This window comes from Myotis lucifugus, unplaced genomic scaffold (genome assembly GCF_000147115.1).
Source record: "Myotis lucifugus unplaced genomic scaffold, Myoluc2.0 scaffold_223, whole genome shotgun sequence".
Taxonomy (NCBI): Eukaryota; Metazoa; Chordata; class Mammalia; order Chiroptera; family Vespertilionidae; genus Myotis; species Myotis lucifugus.
The window spans coordinates 927,195-943,724 of record NW_005871271.1 but is presented as its reverse complement, the minus strand read 5'-3'; the positions used below and the strand labels follow the sequence as shown (position 1 = coordinate 943,724).

General features: G+C 41.1%; 1 protein-coding gene across 8 annotated transcripts in view; it reads right to left on the bottom strand.

Moving 5' to 3' along the window:
• The window catches only part of UPF2 (UPF2, regulator of nonsense mediated mRNA decay), a 131,611-nt gene that overhangs the window by 79,550 nt on the left and 35,531 nt on the right, over positions 1 to 16,530 (bottom strand). For all 8 annotated transcript variants that reach the window (XM_006098215.3, XM_023761955.1, XM_023761954.1 and 5 more), the window contains 2 exons: positions 9,366 to 9,518; positions 7,904 to 8,007 (listed from right to left, as the gene is read on the bottom strand). In XM_006098215.3, the coding sequence (XP_006098277.1) occupies positions 7,904 to 8,007; positions 9,366 to 9,518 (257 nt within the window). The remainder of the gene's footprint in view (positions 1 to 7,903; positions 8,008 to 9,365; positions 9,519 to 16,530) is intronic.

The window sequence follows — 16,530 nt, the reverse complement described above, 5'->3', positions numbered from 1 at the left end:
AGCAAAATCTATTTAATTTTTTCTTCTTGTTGTAAAGGAAATGTAATAAATGTCATTGAAGCTTACATTTTATAACATTAAAGATTATAGCTAATGAGAATAACAAAGAAAAACTGAAAATTCAAGCAATTCACTCAAATTAAAAATTCTGGATCTACTAATAAAAATCCCAAAGGTCATGTACTCAGATAAGAAAACTGGAAAAACTTCACACACACACACACACACACACCAAAAGAAAAAAGAAAAAACAACTTGCATATCAACATCTTTAAAATGTATATTTTTAAAAAAATGATAATGACTAATAATGGCCTAGGTTTCAACATAATTAGGAAACACAAAAAATAAAAAAGTACTTCAATAACTATTTTAGATATTATCTGTTAAATATATATATACTCTGCATAATATAAGTAAATTTTATAAAAATAGAAGTCAATAAACACTTTTCCTGCCATAATAATCAAAGGCCAGTTAGATGAAAAACAAACAAACGAAAAACAGAAAACCACTATAATGTTCAAAACTCTCCATAGATTAAAAATTCGTAAAGAGTATCAATGCCTGGTACATACAACAGGTGTTCAATAAATGTGTTGGGATATGTAATACTCTTTGTAATACTTTAAGCGTTAAAACAAAATAAAATAAATAAATAAAAAATAAATAAATGTGTTGGGTAAAAGACTACAGGAGAAAACTGCCAGAATAAATATGAAGAAATTTAAAAAGAAAAAAAAAAGCTTCACATGTATATTAAATCTTAGATTTAACTGGTTCTGCCCTATTGGGAGAAATGAAAGCAAGAGATGCCTATACTGGTGCTGTCTATCTGCCTTGGTTACAACTGCTGCTTGACAACTCAGTAAAAACTTTCAAAAACGTGTTTCAAAATGTTTTAGGTAGAGAGAAACCAAGATGGCGGCATAGGTAAACACCGGAAATTGCTGTCTCACACAACCACTTCAAAAATACAACTGAAAGATAAAACGGACATCATCCCGAACCACAGGAAGGCTGGCAAGTGGAAATTCTACAACTAGAAGGAAAGAGAAAAGCACACTGAAACTCAGAGGAGGTGAGGAAGTGCAGAGGTACGGAGGCTAGCGCGGAAAAGGGCTGGCAACTGAGGACGTGGTTGTCTTGAGGGAGACACACGCTCCCGCTCTGAACTCCAGTTCCGGGCTAGTCTCTGGGGACCCAGACTCACACGGGGAGAAACTGGACTGTCTGGCATGGGCGGAACTCGAGGGCAGCTTTCTCTCAAACGTGCTTGCAGTGATTACCGCGGGACACTGAGACCCGGGGCCTCTTAGGGCAGGGCTGAGGATCAGCCATAGCTGTTTGCTCCGCCCTGTTGATTCCCCGAGACCCCACCCCACCCAAGCTGCAGCAGAGGCTTTTGCATATGAATGACCTGGCCCTTTGCAATCTAAAATTACCGAACAAACTGCAGCTGGGTCAGAGACCCAGAACATCCAAGAGAAGGCCCAAGGCCCCACAGCAGCTTGCATTGCTTCACAGCTGGGCCTCATCTGGGCACCTCCAAATCCCAAACAAAGAAGAGGAATCTGCAGATCTCTCTGTAGCTCCTGCTGGGTAGCCTCAGGCATAGGCTAAATTAGCACCTCCTTAGAGATCCAAGTGCCAGTGTACCCAGTGGTCAGAGTGGGACCATCCAGATTACAACTCCTCAGATCCAAAAAGGACACACTTAGGGGGCAGACTCAGTGAGCACCAAAGCCCCACTGAAGCAAGTCTTGCCCCATAAGGGTGTCTCCAGCACAGAAGTTCTCCCACTGCAGACACAGCTGATTCTCACAGCCAATTGGCCTGGAGGTCAATTCCTCCCAGTGATACCAACTACAATCAAGGCTTAACTACAACAACACCATGCACACAGCCCACAAAGGGGTGCACCAAGAGTGTCCACCTCAGGTAATTGGAGAGGCTGAGCTACTGGGCCCTATAGGACACCTAGCACAGAAAGCCACTCTATCGACACAGGGAAGCAGCTAAAATGCGGAGACAAAGAAACAGGTCGCAAATGACAGAAATGGAGGAAAGCAAACTACTGGATATAGAGTTCAAAACCACATTTATAAGGTTTTTCAAGAATTTTCTAGAAACCGCCGATAAATTTAGTAAGACCCTCAATAAGTCTAGTGAAACCACCAATAAATTTAGTGAGACCCTCAAGAAATCAAGTGAGACCCTCAAGGTTATGAAAAAGGACCAACTAGAAATTAAGCATACACTGACTGAAATAAAGAATATTATACAAAGTTCCAACAGCAGACTAGAGGATCGCAAGAATCAAGTCAAAGATTTGAAACACCAAGAAGCAAAAAACACCCAACCGGAAAAGCAAAATGAAAAAAGAATCCAAAAATACGAAGATAGTGTAAGGAGCCTCTGGAACAACTTCAAGCGTACCAACATCTGAATTATGGGGGTGCCGGAAGAAGAGAGAGAGCAAGATATTGAAAACCTTTTTGAAGAAATAATGACAGAAAACTTCCCCTACCTGGTGAAAGAAATAGACTTACAAGTCCAGGAAGTGCAGAGAACCCCAAACAAAAGGAATCCAAAGAGGACCACACCAAGACACATCATAATTAAAATGCCAAGAGCAAAAGACAAAGAGAGACTCTTAAAAGCAGCAAGAGAAAGACAGTCAGTTACCTACAAGGGAGTACCCATACGACTGTCAGCTGATTTCTCAACAGAAACTATGCAGGCCAGAAGGGAGTGGCAAGAAATATTCAAAGTGATGAATAGCAAGAACCTACAACCAAGATTACTCTACCCAGCAAAGCTATCATTCAGAATTGAAGGTCAGATAAAGAGCTTCAGAGATAAGAAAAAGCTAAAGGAGTTCATCACCACCAAACCAGTATTATATGAAATGCTGAAAGGTATCCTTTAAGAAGAGGAAGAAGAAGAAAAAGGTAAAGATAGCCCTAACTGGTTTAGCTCAGTGGATAGGGCGTCGGCCTGCGGACTCAAGGGTCCCAGTTTCAATTCTGGTCAAGGGCATGTACCTTGGTTGCGGCACCTACCCAGTAGGGAGTGTGCAGGAGGCAGCTGATCGGTGTTTCTCTCTCATCAATGTTTCTAACTATCCCTCTCCCTTCCTCTCTGCAAAAAATCAATAAAATATATTTAAAAAAAAAAAAAAGAAAGAAAAAGGTAAAGATACAAATTATGAACAACAAAGTTACATCTATCAACAAATGAATCTAAAAATCAATTGAATAAATAATCTAATGAACAGAATAAACTGGTAAATATAATAGAATCAGGGGCATAGACAGGGAGTGGACTGACTACTCTGGGGGAGGGGGGAAGGGGTGTGGGGGGTGGAGGAAGAGACTGAACCAAAATCGTACACCTATGGATGAGGACAGTGGGGGAGGGGGTAAGGGCAGAGGGTGGGATGGGAACCGGGTGGAGGGGAGCTATGGGGGGAAAAAAGAGGAACAACTGTAATAATCTGAACAATAAAGATTTAATTTAAAAAAATTAAAAAAAGAAGAAAAAAAATGTTTTAGGTAAATGAAGGAAAGTTCAACACCATTTTTTTTTATTTTATGAAGTAAAAATCAATTCTTCTGATCATCAAATGCATGCAGAAATAAGCATTACCAAATGACCAAAAAGAAATCTTCATTTTAGGTTATATAGTTTACCTTAATTATTGAGTTCAAAAAATTCTTAGATTTTTCTACCTATTTCCCAAATACTTTTCCCTCTTAAGCCATTTGGACCTTTGACAACAATATGTGGAAGAAATTCCTGTCATGAGAAAGCTAACTGCCAGTAGAATCCACCAGGGTCCAATCCAACAGCGAAGAGTGGCCCCGTTTTTCATCTGACAGTCAGAAAGCTAACTTAGAATTTAATATATGGCTATTATTGGCCACAGCACTTAATATTGAGCTGGGCACTAAAGGATACTTTCCAATGAAAATTCATAACAATATTGCTAACACAGAAAACTGATGAGATCTTTCCCACCTTCAGCTTTCGTTATAGTACTCAAAATAGAGTTTGGGAAGTGGAGCAGGAGTGTCAAGGTATTTCTCTTTCATCCTCTGTTTATATGCAATAAATAAATTAAAATTTAGCATGGGAAAGATTTAGTCATATTCCAAACTTAGAAAAATAAGCAATTATTTAAGAGGTGGTTTCTGATATACTCTATAAAAGAAAAGAAAAAAGGCTTCTTTCTTTTTAATCCTCACCTGAGGATATTTTTATTGATTGTTTAGAGACAGATATAGGGTGAAAGAGAAATATCGATATACAAGAGAAACACTGATTGGTTGCCTCCCATATGCACCCTGACTAGGGATTAAACCTGCAACCTTAGTGGTATAAATCACCTGAGCCATCCAGCTGGGGCTAGACTACCTAAAACTGAAATAAATCTGTAATTACAAAGTTTTGAAAACACTGATCTAATCATTGCAAAAAGTAAGGCAATTTAGAGTTTAAAGCCTGTTTAATTATATCAATAGTTATTGAAACACATCTAAATTATTTGAAGAAGAGGTACAGAAACCAAAAGTAAAAAAATAACCTAACTTCTGTAGTTCTCTACAGGGGACCTTCAAAGCACTGTGTGTGTGTGTGGGGGGTGGGGGGGGGGGCGGGGGGGGGGGGAGATAAAAGATTACATTACACTTTGACAAAAACATGGCCTAAAGTAACAATTTTCAAGCTCTGGGTCTCAAGGGCCTTTTATGTTCTTAAAATTTATTAAAAACCCACGCTGCCCAGTGTTTCTAAGTGGTTAGAATGTCAGCCCTCGCACCAAAGGGTCACAAGTTCAATTCCTCCTGGTCAAGGGTACATACATGGGTTGCAGGTTCAATCCCCAGCCCTAGTAGGGGTGTGTGTGGGAGACAACCAATCAATGTGTCTAAAATCTATGCTTCTCTCTCTCTCTCCCCCACACCCCCAACCCTACTCCCTCTAAAAATCAATGGAAAAAATATCCTCGGGTAAGGATTAACAACAGCAACAAAAAATTATTCAAGACCTGAAAGCACTTCATTTATGTGGCTTATATTTATTGGCATTTACTGTTACAAATTAAAACTGAGAAACTTTAAACTTACCAATTCATTTAAAAATACTAATAAACCTATTAGTTGTTAACAGTTTTTTGAAATAACTATATTTAAAAAAAAAATGTTGCCCTGCCCAGTGTGGCTCAGTTGTTGGTTGGGCACCATCCTGTGTACCAAAAGGTCTTCAGTTCAATTCCCTATCAAAGCACATGCCCAGATGGTGGGCTCGATTCCTGGTCAGGGTTTGTTAGGGAGGCACCAGATCAATGTTTCTCTCTCACATCAATGTTTTTCTCTCTCCCTCTCCCTTCCTCTGTCTCTCAAGTCAATAAAAGACATATTTAAAAACAATTAAAATAAAACAAAAATTTAGGGACAGACGAGTGGCACTCTTTTAGAAGATATTATGCATGCAAATCTGTTGTGATATGTTTAGCTGAACTATATATTTTTTTAAAATATATTTTATTGATTTTTTTACAGAGAGGAAGGGAGAGGAATAGAGAGTTAGAAACATCGATGAGAGAGAAACATCGATCAACTGCCTCCTACACACCTCCCACTGGGGATGTGCCCACAACCAAGGTACATGCCCTTGACCGGAATCGAACCTGGGACCCTTCAATCTGCAGGCCGACGCTCTATCCACTGAGCCAAACCGGTTAGGGCTAGCTGAACTATATTAAGAAAATTCAACTTTACACATATATATAGCTGGGAAAAGAGGTAAATTTTAATATCCTTTTCAGGATTTCTAAATATTCTTTGATAAGTGGTAGTTTCTTAAGGGTTAGGAGAAATGTGGAATCTGAAATCTTATCAAATTTCCATGCTGTAGGATTAAAATCTACCTTGCACTTTGAGTGGATCTTTAACAACCAAGCAAAACTTTGTTAGCATTGTGCACTGATCACTCAGAAGAATGGTTCACTGAGTTATGCTGATCTTCCAAACGCATACATATTATTTTTAAATTATATTATTTAATATCACCACCATTCCCATCAGAAAAATCTCATGGATAAAGTCTCCTCCAAAAAAAACTGGGAAGCTGTCAAGTTTATGGTAGTAGACATAAGTTTTCCAAAATTCTAATTTTTGTTGACAACTCAAATGTGTTCATTGGCAATAAATACTTTTAGTTGTTTTCCTTCAAGTGTAAGGTTCATCTTGTTCATGTTAGAAAATTGTCGGCTATTCTGAGTTGTTGTGTGTTTTTTTTATCCTCACCCAAGGATATTTTCCCATTGATTTTTAGAGAGAGTGGGAGAGAGAAAGACAGAGAGAAGTATCAATGTGATAGAAACACATCGACTGGTTGCCTCCTGCATGCGCCCCAACCAGGGCACCGGCCGGGAAGGAACCTACAACCCAGGTACGTGCCCCTGACTGGAATCGAACTTATACCCTTCAGTCCTCAGGCTGACGCTCTATCCCAGGGGTCCTCAAACTTTTTAAACAGGGGCCAGTTCACTGTCCCTCAGACCGTTGGAGGGCCGGACTATAGTTTAAAAAAAAAACTATGAACAAATTCCTATGCACACTGCACGTATCTTATTTTGAAGTAAAAAAACAAAACGGGAACAAATACAATATTTGTATTTGCATGTGGCCCGCGGGCCGTAGTTTGAGGACCCCTGCTCTATCCACTGAGCCAAACTGGATCTATCCACTAGGGCCATTCTGAGTATTTTAACAAAATAGATTGGGAAATTAAACTAAGAAAAGCTTATAAATTGATGAACTGCAATCTACTTTTAATTAGATGATTACATTACATACCTATCATTAGATAACTTAGTTATATTATTTTCTTGGGATCAATAAAATTTTACTGATCTACCCATATCCCTTCTCCTGTCTAATTCAGCACATTCTGTTTTAGTCTGTTTCAAATAACATATCTAATTCTAAATATCATTAACTATAGGCAATGAGTGACTTTGACATCTATTCCAATCCTTTCAGAAATTTTTGGAGTGGAATACAAGATAATTTTAATGGTCATAGTGATTACAAACAGAATCCTATCATGATAATATTTAAAAAAACAAAACAAGAAAATAAAAGAAAAATGGTTAAACACCCAAGATGGAAAAAATAATCAGTTTTGCCATCAGTTTTTTCAAGTAAAAATGGTATTCTATGAAAAAACAATTAGTTCAGCTTGCAACTCAAACACAAGTCATTTTTCCCAGACAACTCTAAGAAAGCAGTAGTCCCATTTTGTCAGATTAAAAGGGCAGGTACTCAAAAGTTGAAATGAAATGAAAGCACTAATTTGTATGGATTCATCAAGGAGACTCTTAAGTGAAAGTGGCATTTTTTTTAAAATTTCAAATGCATGGCAGCAAAGACAAGGGCTACGAGTACAGCTTACTACCACTTCATTTTGATTTGTAAAAATGTCAACGGCTTTATCCATAATCATTTTTGTAAATATCAAAAACAGTGAAAAAGCAAAAAAAATACCTTAATATTAGTATGAAAAGTTTTGACCTTATAGACCCCCATTAAGTATCTAGGAAGACAGCAGTACTCTACAGAGCTTTTAAAAATTTCTGTTCTACTTTCCGAACTGTGGGGTCCCCATGTGACGAAGTGTCAAGCCAACAGGATTTTAGAGACAGTTCCACTTCCAAACTGAACATCTACAGATTGGCTCCAAATTTATGTGTTTATTTTGGATACCAATATAAAATCCCACTTGAAGAAATGGTTCATTCTACAGCTAAAATAATCAAAAAACTGCAGACATTATTAATTAGAGCTATCCTACATGGTGTATGTGCTTCAGTAAAGTTATACTGAGACAATCAAACCTTGTCTATCAGCTCTCGGTTCACACAGTTGGGCAATTGCTGGAGAAAAGCATCTACTATGAGCTTCAGATGAGATCCAGTGCTGGTTTCTTCATCCTCTTGTTCTAGGTTTAAAAAATACAGAAGCAATATAAGAATAAAAACATGCAATTATTAGTTATTTGGGAAATAGATCATCTAAAGCACTTTTCTTACCAATGAAAAAAAACGAAGCATTTTTTGAGATTTGGCCCTAGAAAGTTTGGGTATCTCTAGAATCACAACCCCAAGTCACTACAGTCTTTCAGATAAACAATAAAGTGACATACTTTTGCATTAGACACAAAATATTAATCATAAATTACATGTAGTTTTATAGTAAATCTGTTACTTTTATCTAACAAGCACCCCTTCCTGCAAGTCTTCAATTAACAGCACTCTCATGGCTGCCTTTTGAAGTAAGTCCATGGGATTCTGATGGGGGAGGGTGCTGCCAGATCACAGCATACCTCCATTTCCCCTGGGTCACCAGCTAAGTCCTTCCATGACACTTATATAGACAGTAGAGAGAATCTCTTTCCCTTTATGTCACTAGCTGGTATGATTTGAGCATGAGGCAGCCCCCAGCCAGGCCCACCCTCTTTTCATGACACCAGGAAAGAAAATCTGCAGCAGGAAATAATGGAGCCAATAGAGAGAAAAGTAATACTGACAGAAGATATCCTTCTAAATAAAGAATCCTAAATAATAAAACTAATAATATTTTTTATTATTGACTATAAAACTAACTGTAAATAGATAAAATGATCACAGATCAACTGATCTACTAGTTGTCTTTTATCTCTCAACCATTTCATTTATTTATTTGCTTACATTTATTTACTTACACTTATTTACTTACTTACGATTTACTATTTACTTATTTGTTTGTTTGTTTATTATTTAGGTGCCCTGGCTAGGAATCAAACCAGCAACCTTTCAGTGCATGAGATGACACCCAACCAACTGAGCCACACCGGCCAGGGCTATCTCTCAACCATTTTGAATAACTCTCAGATACATTTATATTAAGATTGTAACGATTATATTATAGAATTAAAATAAATTCAGAATAATGGTAGGAAGTAGAGAAGCATAAGAAATCTCTATTAGGATAGTTAGAATTTAAATGATCATTAAAACTTGTAGTCATATAATATGGGACATACAATGTTTCTGTTCTAAATCAAATTCTGAAATAATGATAGCTTGGAAACAAAAGGAAAACATGCAATTATTAGTTATTTGGAAAATAGATAATCTAAAGCACTTTTCTTACCAATGAAAAAAAAATGAAGCATTTTTTGAGATTTGGCCCTAGAAAGTTTGGGTATCTCTAGAATCACAACCCCAAGTCAAGGAATTAATGAGTAAAGATCCACATTCTTAGGCTAGAGCTTTGGATAGAAAAACTAATTAAAAATTTTGTCAAAATAGTGCTTACCTTGCTCATCAAGAAGTTTCTTTGTAAGATCTTCAGCTTCATCTGCACCCTCTAACTCCAAGGTGTCATCATTAATTTCTAGATTCTCCAACTCAAGTTCCAAATCATCAGGATTTGATACCTCCTTGTTATCTTTAGGTTCTTTTGCCTCTGCTTAAAGACAAAGAATCGCAGTCTCTGAATTAAAAGTCATATTGAAATCCTGCTTCAAAAAAAGATAAAAATTCACAAAATTTCCATTATTTGTCTTAGAATCTACACATATACCTGGTAACATTTGAGTATAAATTTAATATATTCATATTTTATAAAACACATATGCTCAATAAGAAGCAAGACCATAACGTCTAAATGAATGGATAGAGACATACACGTATGAGGATTTGTGGTAAAGATGAGGGGGAAATAAAGTTGATTAGATAAAGTAGATTCAGGTTAAGGAAGGTCTCAAACTCCAAGATGAGTACAGACTTTTTCTTTTACACAGTATAACCTTTGCTGGGTCATGAGAATAACATTTAAATATGAAAATTAACTTACCAAGAATATATAAGATAAATTTGAAAGATAGGAAACAATAGTATATAGAGAGACCAATTAGGAAAACATCCTTATAATTTAGAAGTCAGGAGTTAGGGGAAATAAAAAAATTGCAACAAAAAGTGGCCAGGAATTATTAAAAGACTAAATGAATAGCAAGGATAAAAAAGAAAAAGGAACTGAACCTAATCAACAAGACTGGCATAATGTTGACAATTACTGCTTGGTAATACGTAATTACCAGTTTACTACATTAGACTTACTTTATGTTTGAAATTTTCATAAGCAAAAACCAAAAATGCTGAGTTCAAGAATTTATGCTTAAGAGTGATGAAGTTACAGTATAAATGAAACTGTTACATTTCTCAGCCTCATCTTCTCTTACAGTCTTCCAATCACATAATTTCTGCACTGAAAGCAGAAATGTTTTACTGATACTTAATACCATACCATATATGAGAGAATCAAAACTCTAGTATAGACTGGTTTTGCTGCTTCTAAATGAAGAAAGACTAATATATTCTCATTCACTCTTCCTTTAAAATCCTACTACATACTAAGTAGTGTTCTTAGCACCAAGACAAAACCGCTGCCCATATGGCGCATATACTCCCTCTCTAGTGTTTCCTGATGTCTGATTATCAAAAACCAACGTTTACTGATTAGCCACTATGTATTCAGAACTATACTAAACTGTTGAACATTCAAAAAAAGCTTAAAATCTGACCTTTGTCCTCAAGAAATGCACAGTCTATCTGAGGAAATTAAACCAATATGCACTTGAGAGGCAAGTGGGGTATAGTGAGGAGAGGATTGCAAGCACAAAGTAGAACAATTGCATAAAGGCCGAGAGGCAAGAAGACTGGCTATTGCACAGACTGAAAGGGAGAAAAAAGAGCAATGCGCTAACAGATACAACTGGAGAGGAAGACTTTTTAAAAATATGTTTTTATTGATTTCAGAGAGGAACGGAGAGGGAGAGAGAGAGATAAAAACATCAATGGTGAGAGAGAATCACTGATTGGCTACCTCCTGCACAGCCTCTACTGGGGATTAGTTTGATATGCCCTGACCCCAAATCAAACTGTAATCTCCTGGTTCATAGGTCAACGCTCAACCAATGTGCCACACTGTCCGGGCAAGAGGAAGATTCTAACCAAACTATGCAGGGTCGAGACAATGTTAAGTTTACATTATACTCCAAATAAATGTGAAGTCATTAAAAGATATCAGGTAGAAGAGTAAAAATCGTGTTTTAGAATGCATAGAGGGGGCAAGAGCAAACACAGGGCAGCCAGGTAGGAGGATAAGAAATGACCGTAGCCTGGATTATAATAGTAATAGTAAAAATAAAGTACATCTGAGGTACATTTAAGAGATTAAATTCGCCCTAGCCGATTTGGCTCAGAGGATAGAGCATCAGCCTGCAGACTGAAGAGTAACAGGTTCAATTCCGGTCAAGGGCACATGCCCAGATTGCGGGCTCGACTCCCAGTGTGGGGCTTGCAGGAGGCAGCCAATCAATGGTTCTCTCTCATCACTGATGTTTCTGTCTCTTTTTCCCCCTCTCCCTTTCCCCTCTAAAATCAATAAAAATATATATTTTTTTAAAAGAGATTAAATTCGTAGACTTGATTATTAAACTGACTATTATTCCCTCTTCTTCCACTGGACCCTAAGAAACACTGACATTTAATAGATACATGAAAGTGGAAGCCCAAGTTAAGTAGAAAGAAAAATCAGGAGGATTTAGTATCACAGAAGCCATAGAAAAGAAATGGTCCAAAAAGAAAGCAGTAAACTGTTGAATGGCTTGAGAGATCAAATGACACAAAGATTGGATAAACTGTGGTATATACACACACAATGGAATATAATTCAGCCATAAAAAAAAAATGGAGTACTTGTAAAGGCACAATGTGGATATACCCCCAAAACAAGATGTTAAATGAAAATAGACCTAAGCAGTCACACATTGTGTGATTCCAAATTATATAAAATACTCAAAATAGATAAATTCATAGACATAGAAGGCAAATTGGTAGATGTCAGGGGTTAGAGGAAGAGAGGAATGGGAAGAAACTGCTTAATGGGTACTGGAGTGTTGAAATGTTTTGGATGTATCCTATCTAATAATAGACAAACATGGTAATTAACCGTACCTCCGACACACTACCCATTGGCTAATCAGGGCGATATGCAAATTAACTGCCAACCAAGATGGCGGCCGGCAGCCAGGCAGCTGAAGCGAACAGGAGGCTTGCTTGCTCCAGTGATGGAGAAAGCCAAGGTTCCCCGCCTGCCACTGCCGGCCTCTGAGCTGCACTCTAAGAAACAATGTTGCAATTATAGAAGCTAAACAAACCCCAGAAACCTGCTTTCAGCCAGCCGGGCTTCAGAGCTGGAGCTGCAACAGTGTTTCAATTATAGAAGCCAAACTAACCCAGATACCTGCTTTCAGCAGCCGAGGTCTCAGAGCTGGAGCCGAGCCTCAGAGCTAAAGCTGGCTCTCAGTTCCAGTGACAGCCATAGAAGGTAAATAAATCCCAGAATAAAAAAAAGAAAAAGAAAAAAAGGAGAGGTTGGGAGCTTCAGTCACCCGCCAGCCTGAAAACGGTCCTCAGCCCCTCACCCAGACTGGCCAGGCACCCCAGTGGGGACCCCCACCCTGAAGAGGGTGTGACCAGCTGCAAACAGCCATCATCCCCTCATCCAGGCTGGCCAGGCACCCAAGCGGGACCCCCACCCTGATCCAGGACACCCTTCAGGGCAAACCAGCCGGCCCCCACCTGTGCACCAGGCCTCTATCCTATATAGTTAAAGGGTAATATGCACACTGACCCTAACAGCAGAAGGACTGGGAATGACTGGTCACTATGACACACACTGACCACCAGGGGGCAGATGCTCAATGCAGGAGCTGCCCTCTGGTGGTCAGGGCGCTCTCACATGGAGAGCTCTGCTCAGCCACAAGCCAGGCTGATGGCTGCCAGTACAGCGGTGGTGGTGGGAACCTCTCCCGCCTCCTCAGAAGCGCTAAGGATGTCCGACTGCAGTTTAGGCCTGCTCCCCGCTGGCAAGTGGACATGGCCCAAGGGCTGCCAAGCTGCCAGAGGGATGTCTGATTGCCATCTTAGGCCCAATCCCCCGGGGAGCGGGCCTAAGCCAGCAGGTGGTCATCCCCCGAGGGGTCCCAGACTGCGAGAGGGCACAGGCCGGGCTGAGGGACCCTCCCCTCCCTGCCGAGTGCACAAATTTTTGTGCACCAGGCCTCTAGTCTATATATATAAAACCCTAAGCAACTAGAACAACAGGAATGACCAGTCGCCATGACACGCACTGCAGGGGGGCAGGGCCTGCCAGCCAACCTCCCACTATCCCCTCCCCTCTGCTGGCCCCAGCCCTGATTGGCCCCCCAACCCCAATTGGGGCAGGGCCGGCCGAACCTGACCCATGCACAAATTCGTGCACCAGGCCTATAGTGAATTATAATAGCTATACATAAAAAGCAAAGTATAGTACTTCCTAATCCTATCTAATAAAAGACAACAAGGGTAATTAACCGTATCTCTGCTACGCTTCCCACTGGCTAATCAGGGCGATATGCAAATTAACTGCCAACAAAGATGGCGGTTAATTTGCATAGGTAGGCACAATGATGGGAGGCGAAAGGGGAAGGACGGAAGAAGCCGCCTGCCGCTGACGTTGATCAGAAGCCAGGCAGCAGGCAAGAGCCAGGTGGCAGGGCAAAGGCAGAGAACCCAGGCTGCCTTTGCCCTGTGCGAACTATGCAGCTGGGAGAAGGGCGTGGGACCGCTGGGAGCAGGGTGGGAACTTCCCGGGGTTTGCGCCAGGCAGCCGAGAGCGGGTGCTAACTATGAAGCCAGGAGAGGGGCATGGGGCCTCTGGGAGCGGAGCGGGAACTTCCCAGGGTTTGCATCAGGCAGCCAGGAGCGGGTGTGAACTATGCAGCCAGGAGAGGGGCGCGGGGCCTCTGGGAGCGGAGCGGGAACTTCCCGGGGTTTGCATCAGGCAGCCAGGAGGAGCGGGGCACGAACTATGCATCCAGGAGAGGGGCACCGGGTGGCTGGGAACAGGGTGGGAACTTCCCGGGGTGGGCTTCAGGCAGCCGGGGAGTGGGGCCGGAACTTCTGCCGCGTTGCCAAGTTCCCGCCCCCTCGCTGCTTGCTCATTCACTTACTCGCTCATTCATTCACTCATTCACTCACTCATTATTCACTCACTCACTCAGCAAACCCTCTCAGGACCCTGGCACCAGGCCAGGCACTGAAGTTGAAGCAGGATAAGACAGAGCTATGTCCTCAAGATGTTAGTAATTCAGTAGGGCGAAGCAGGCACATGAAGGAGGCAGTTGTATGCACAGATGCAGTGTACTGAGTTCAGTGAGGGCTGTAACTAACCCCGCCTTTGTTCTCTTGATAAAATGGGGCCTCGGGAGCCAGGCCGCCCCAAGCCTGTAGGCCTGTGCCTAGGCCAGGAGTGGCCAGGGTCCCGGAACATGACAGAGGGTGCAGGTCGGGCTTAAGGGTCTGGCCCCACCCCTCACCCTCACCCCCTAGTGCACAAATTTTTGTGCACCAGGCTACTAGTTTTAGTATAAAACACAAAAGTTGCTAATCTTAAGATAATTTGAAAAGCAGTATAACGCAGCAATTAAGAGCACAAGTCGCCCAACCGGTGTGGCTCAGTGGTTGAGCATCGACCTATGAATCAGGAGGTCAAGGTTTGATTACCGGTCTGGGCACATGCCCAGGTTGTGGGTAAAATCCCCAATGGGGAGCGTGCAGGAGGCAGCTGATCAATGATTCTCTCTCATCACTGATGTTTCTATCTCTCTCTCCCACTCCCTTCCACTCTGAAATCAATAAAAAGATATACATTTTTTTAAAAAGAGCACGAGTCACCCTAGCTGGTTTGGCTCAATGGATAGAGCGTTGGCCTGCAGTCTTGAAGGGTCCTAGGTTCAATTCTGGTCAAGGGCACAAGCCCGGTTGCAGGCTCGATCCAGGGGGCAGGAGGCAGCCAATCAATGATTCTCTTTCATCATTGATGTTTCTATCTCTCTCTCCATCTCCCTTCTTCTCAGAAATTAATAAAAATATATTTTAAAAAAGGAAAGAAAAAAGAGCACAAATCACTGACAGGGCTTAAATTTCAAATCTACTAGCTGTATTAAGTTATTTAACCCTGAGTAATTATGTAAGCTCTTTGTGCCACAGTTTCATTACCTAAAAAATAGGGATAACAATAATAGCTGCCTCAGGATTATTATGAGGATTAAATAAATTCTTATGTATATTATAAAGTGCTAAAATGGTATTTGGCACAAAGAGATTATTACATCAAAATTATTAGCTATTATTTTTTAAATGGGTTCCCTAATACAACAGAACATAAAATTACTTTTAAAAAAGTTATCTGCTCTCTCTCCAAATCCATCACCAGACCCTTCCATCTCTTCTTCATCTCTATGGTTTCACATAATTCCCATTAGAAAACATGGTGTGACTGGCATTCAAGACCTTCCACCATACTGATGATCTCAAAACTTGTGATTTTTCTAAAGTAGCTCTTCCTCACAAAGAGGGATATCTTACCTAGAAAGCATTCCACTTAAACAGTACTAAAGAGCCAGCACTGTCCCTAACCATCCAACTGGGGGAAATTTAGATCTCATCAAGAACTCACATGAATTCACTATATAAACAACCACTAGAGGCCCGGTGCATGAAAATAGATGCACTAGAGGGAGGGTCCCTCAGCCTGGCCTGCCCCCCTCTCACAGTCCAGGAGCCCTCAGAGGCAGGAGGCGACCCAGCGATCAGGGGAAGGCAACGTCCCCATCACACCTCTGCTGCTGCCACTGCCGGCAGTGCAAGCCTCGGCCGGCCCTGGTTACCTGAGCCTCAGGCGGCCCTGGGCAGCTGGGCAGCCGCCATCTGAGGCTTGCCTGCGCCTCGGGCCAGCCTTGGGCGGCTGGGGACCTGAGGGGACTGGGGGACTCCAGAGACAGGCACGTGGCGAGGCTGAGGAGACTGGGCGCCACCATCTTTGAGGGCATGGCAGTCAATTAGCATATTCCCTCCTTATTGGCTGTGGATGCCGCCATCTTTGCGATGGCATGAAGGTCAATTGGCATATCCCTCTTTATTAGGTAGGATATTCAAATTATTTCACATTAAATTGTTTTGACATTGTTGAAATTATATCAAACTCCATTCCATATTATTCTGTCATGCCTTTAATCTAATGCAGGGGTCCTCAAACTTTTTAAACGGGGGGCCAGTTCACTGTCCCTCAGACCGTTGGAGGGCCGGACTATAGTTTAAAAAAAAACTATGAACAAATTCAGCAATAGGCAGCGGCGGCAAAAACACCCGGGGGGCGGATAAATGTTTTCGGCGCGCCGCATGTGGCCTGCGGGCCGTAGTTTGAGGACCCCTGATCTAATGAGTCAAGGTTCATATTATAAAACTAGTAACTAGCCCTAGCCAGTTTGGCTCCAGTGGATAGAGCATCGGCCTGCAGACTGAAGGATCCCAGGTTTGATTCCGGTCAAAGGCACATGCACAGGTTGGGGGCTCGATCCCCAGCAGGCAGCCAA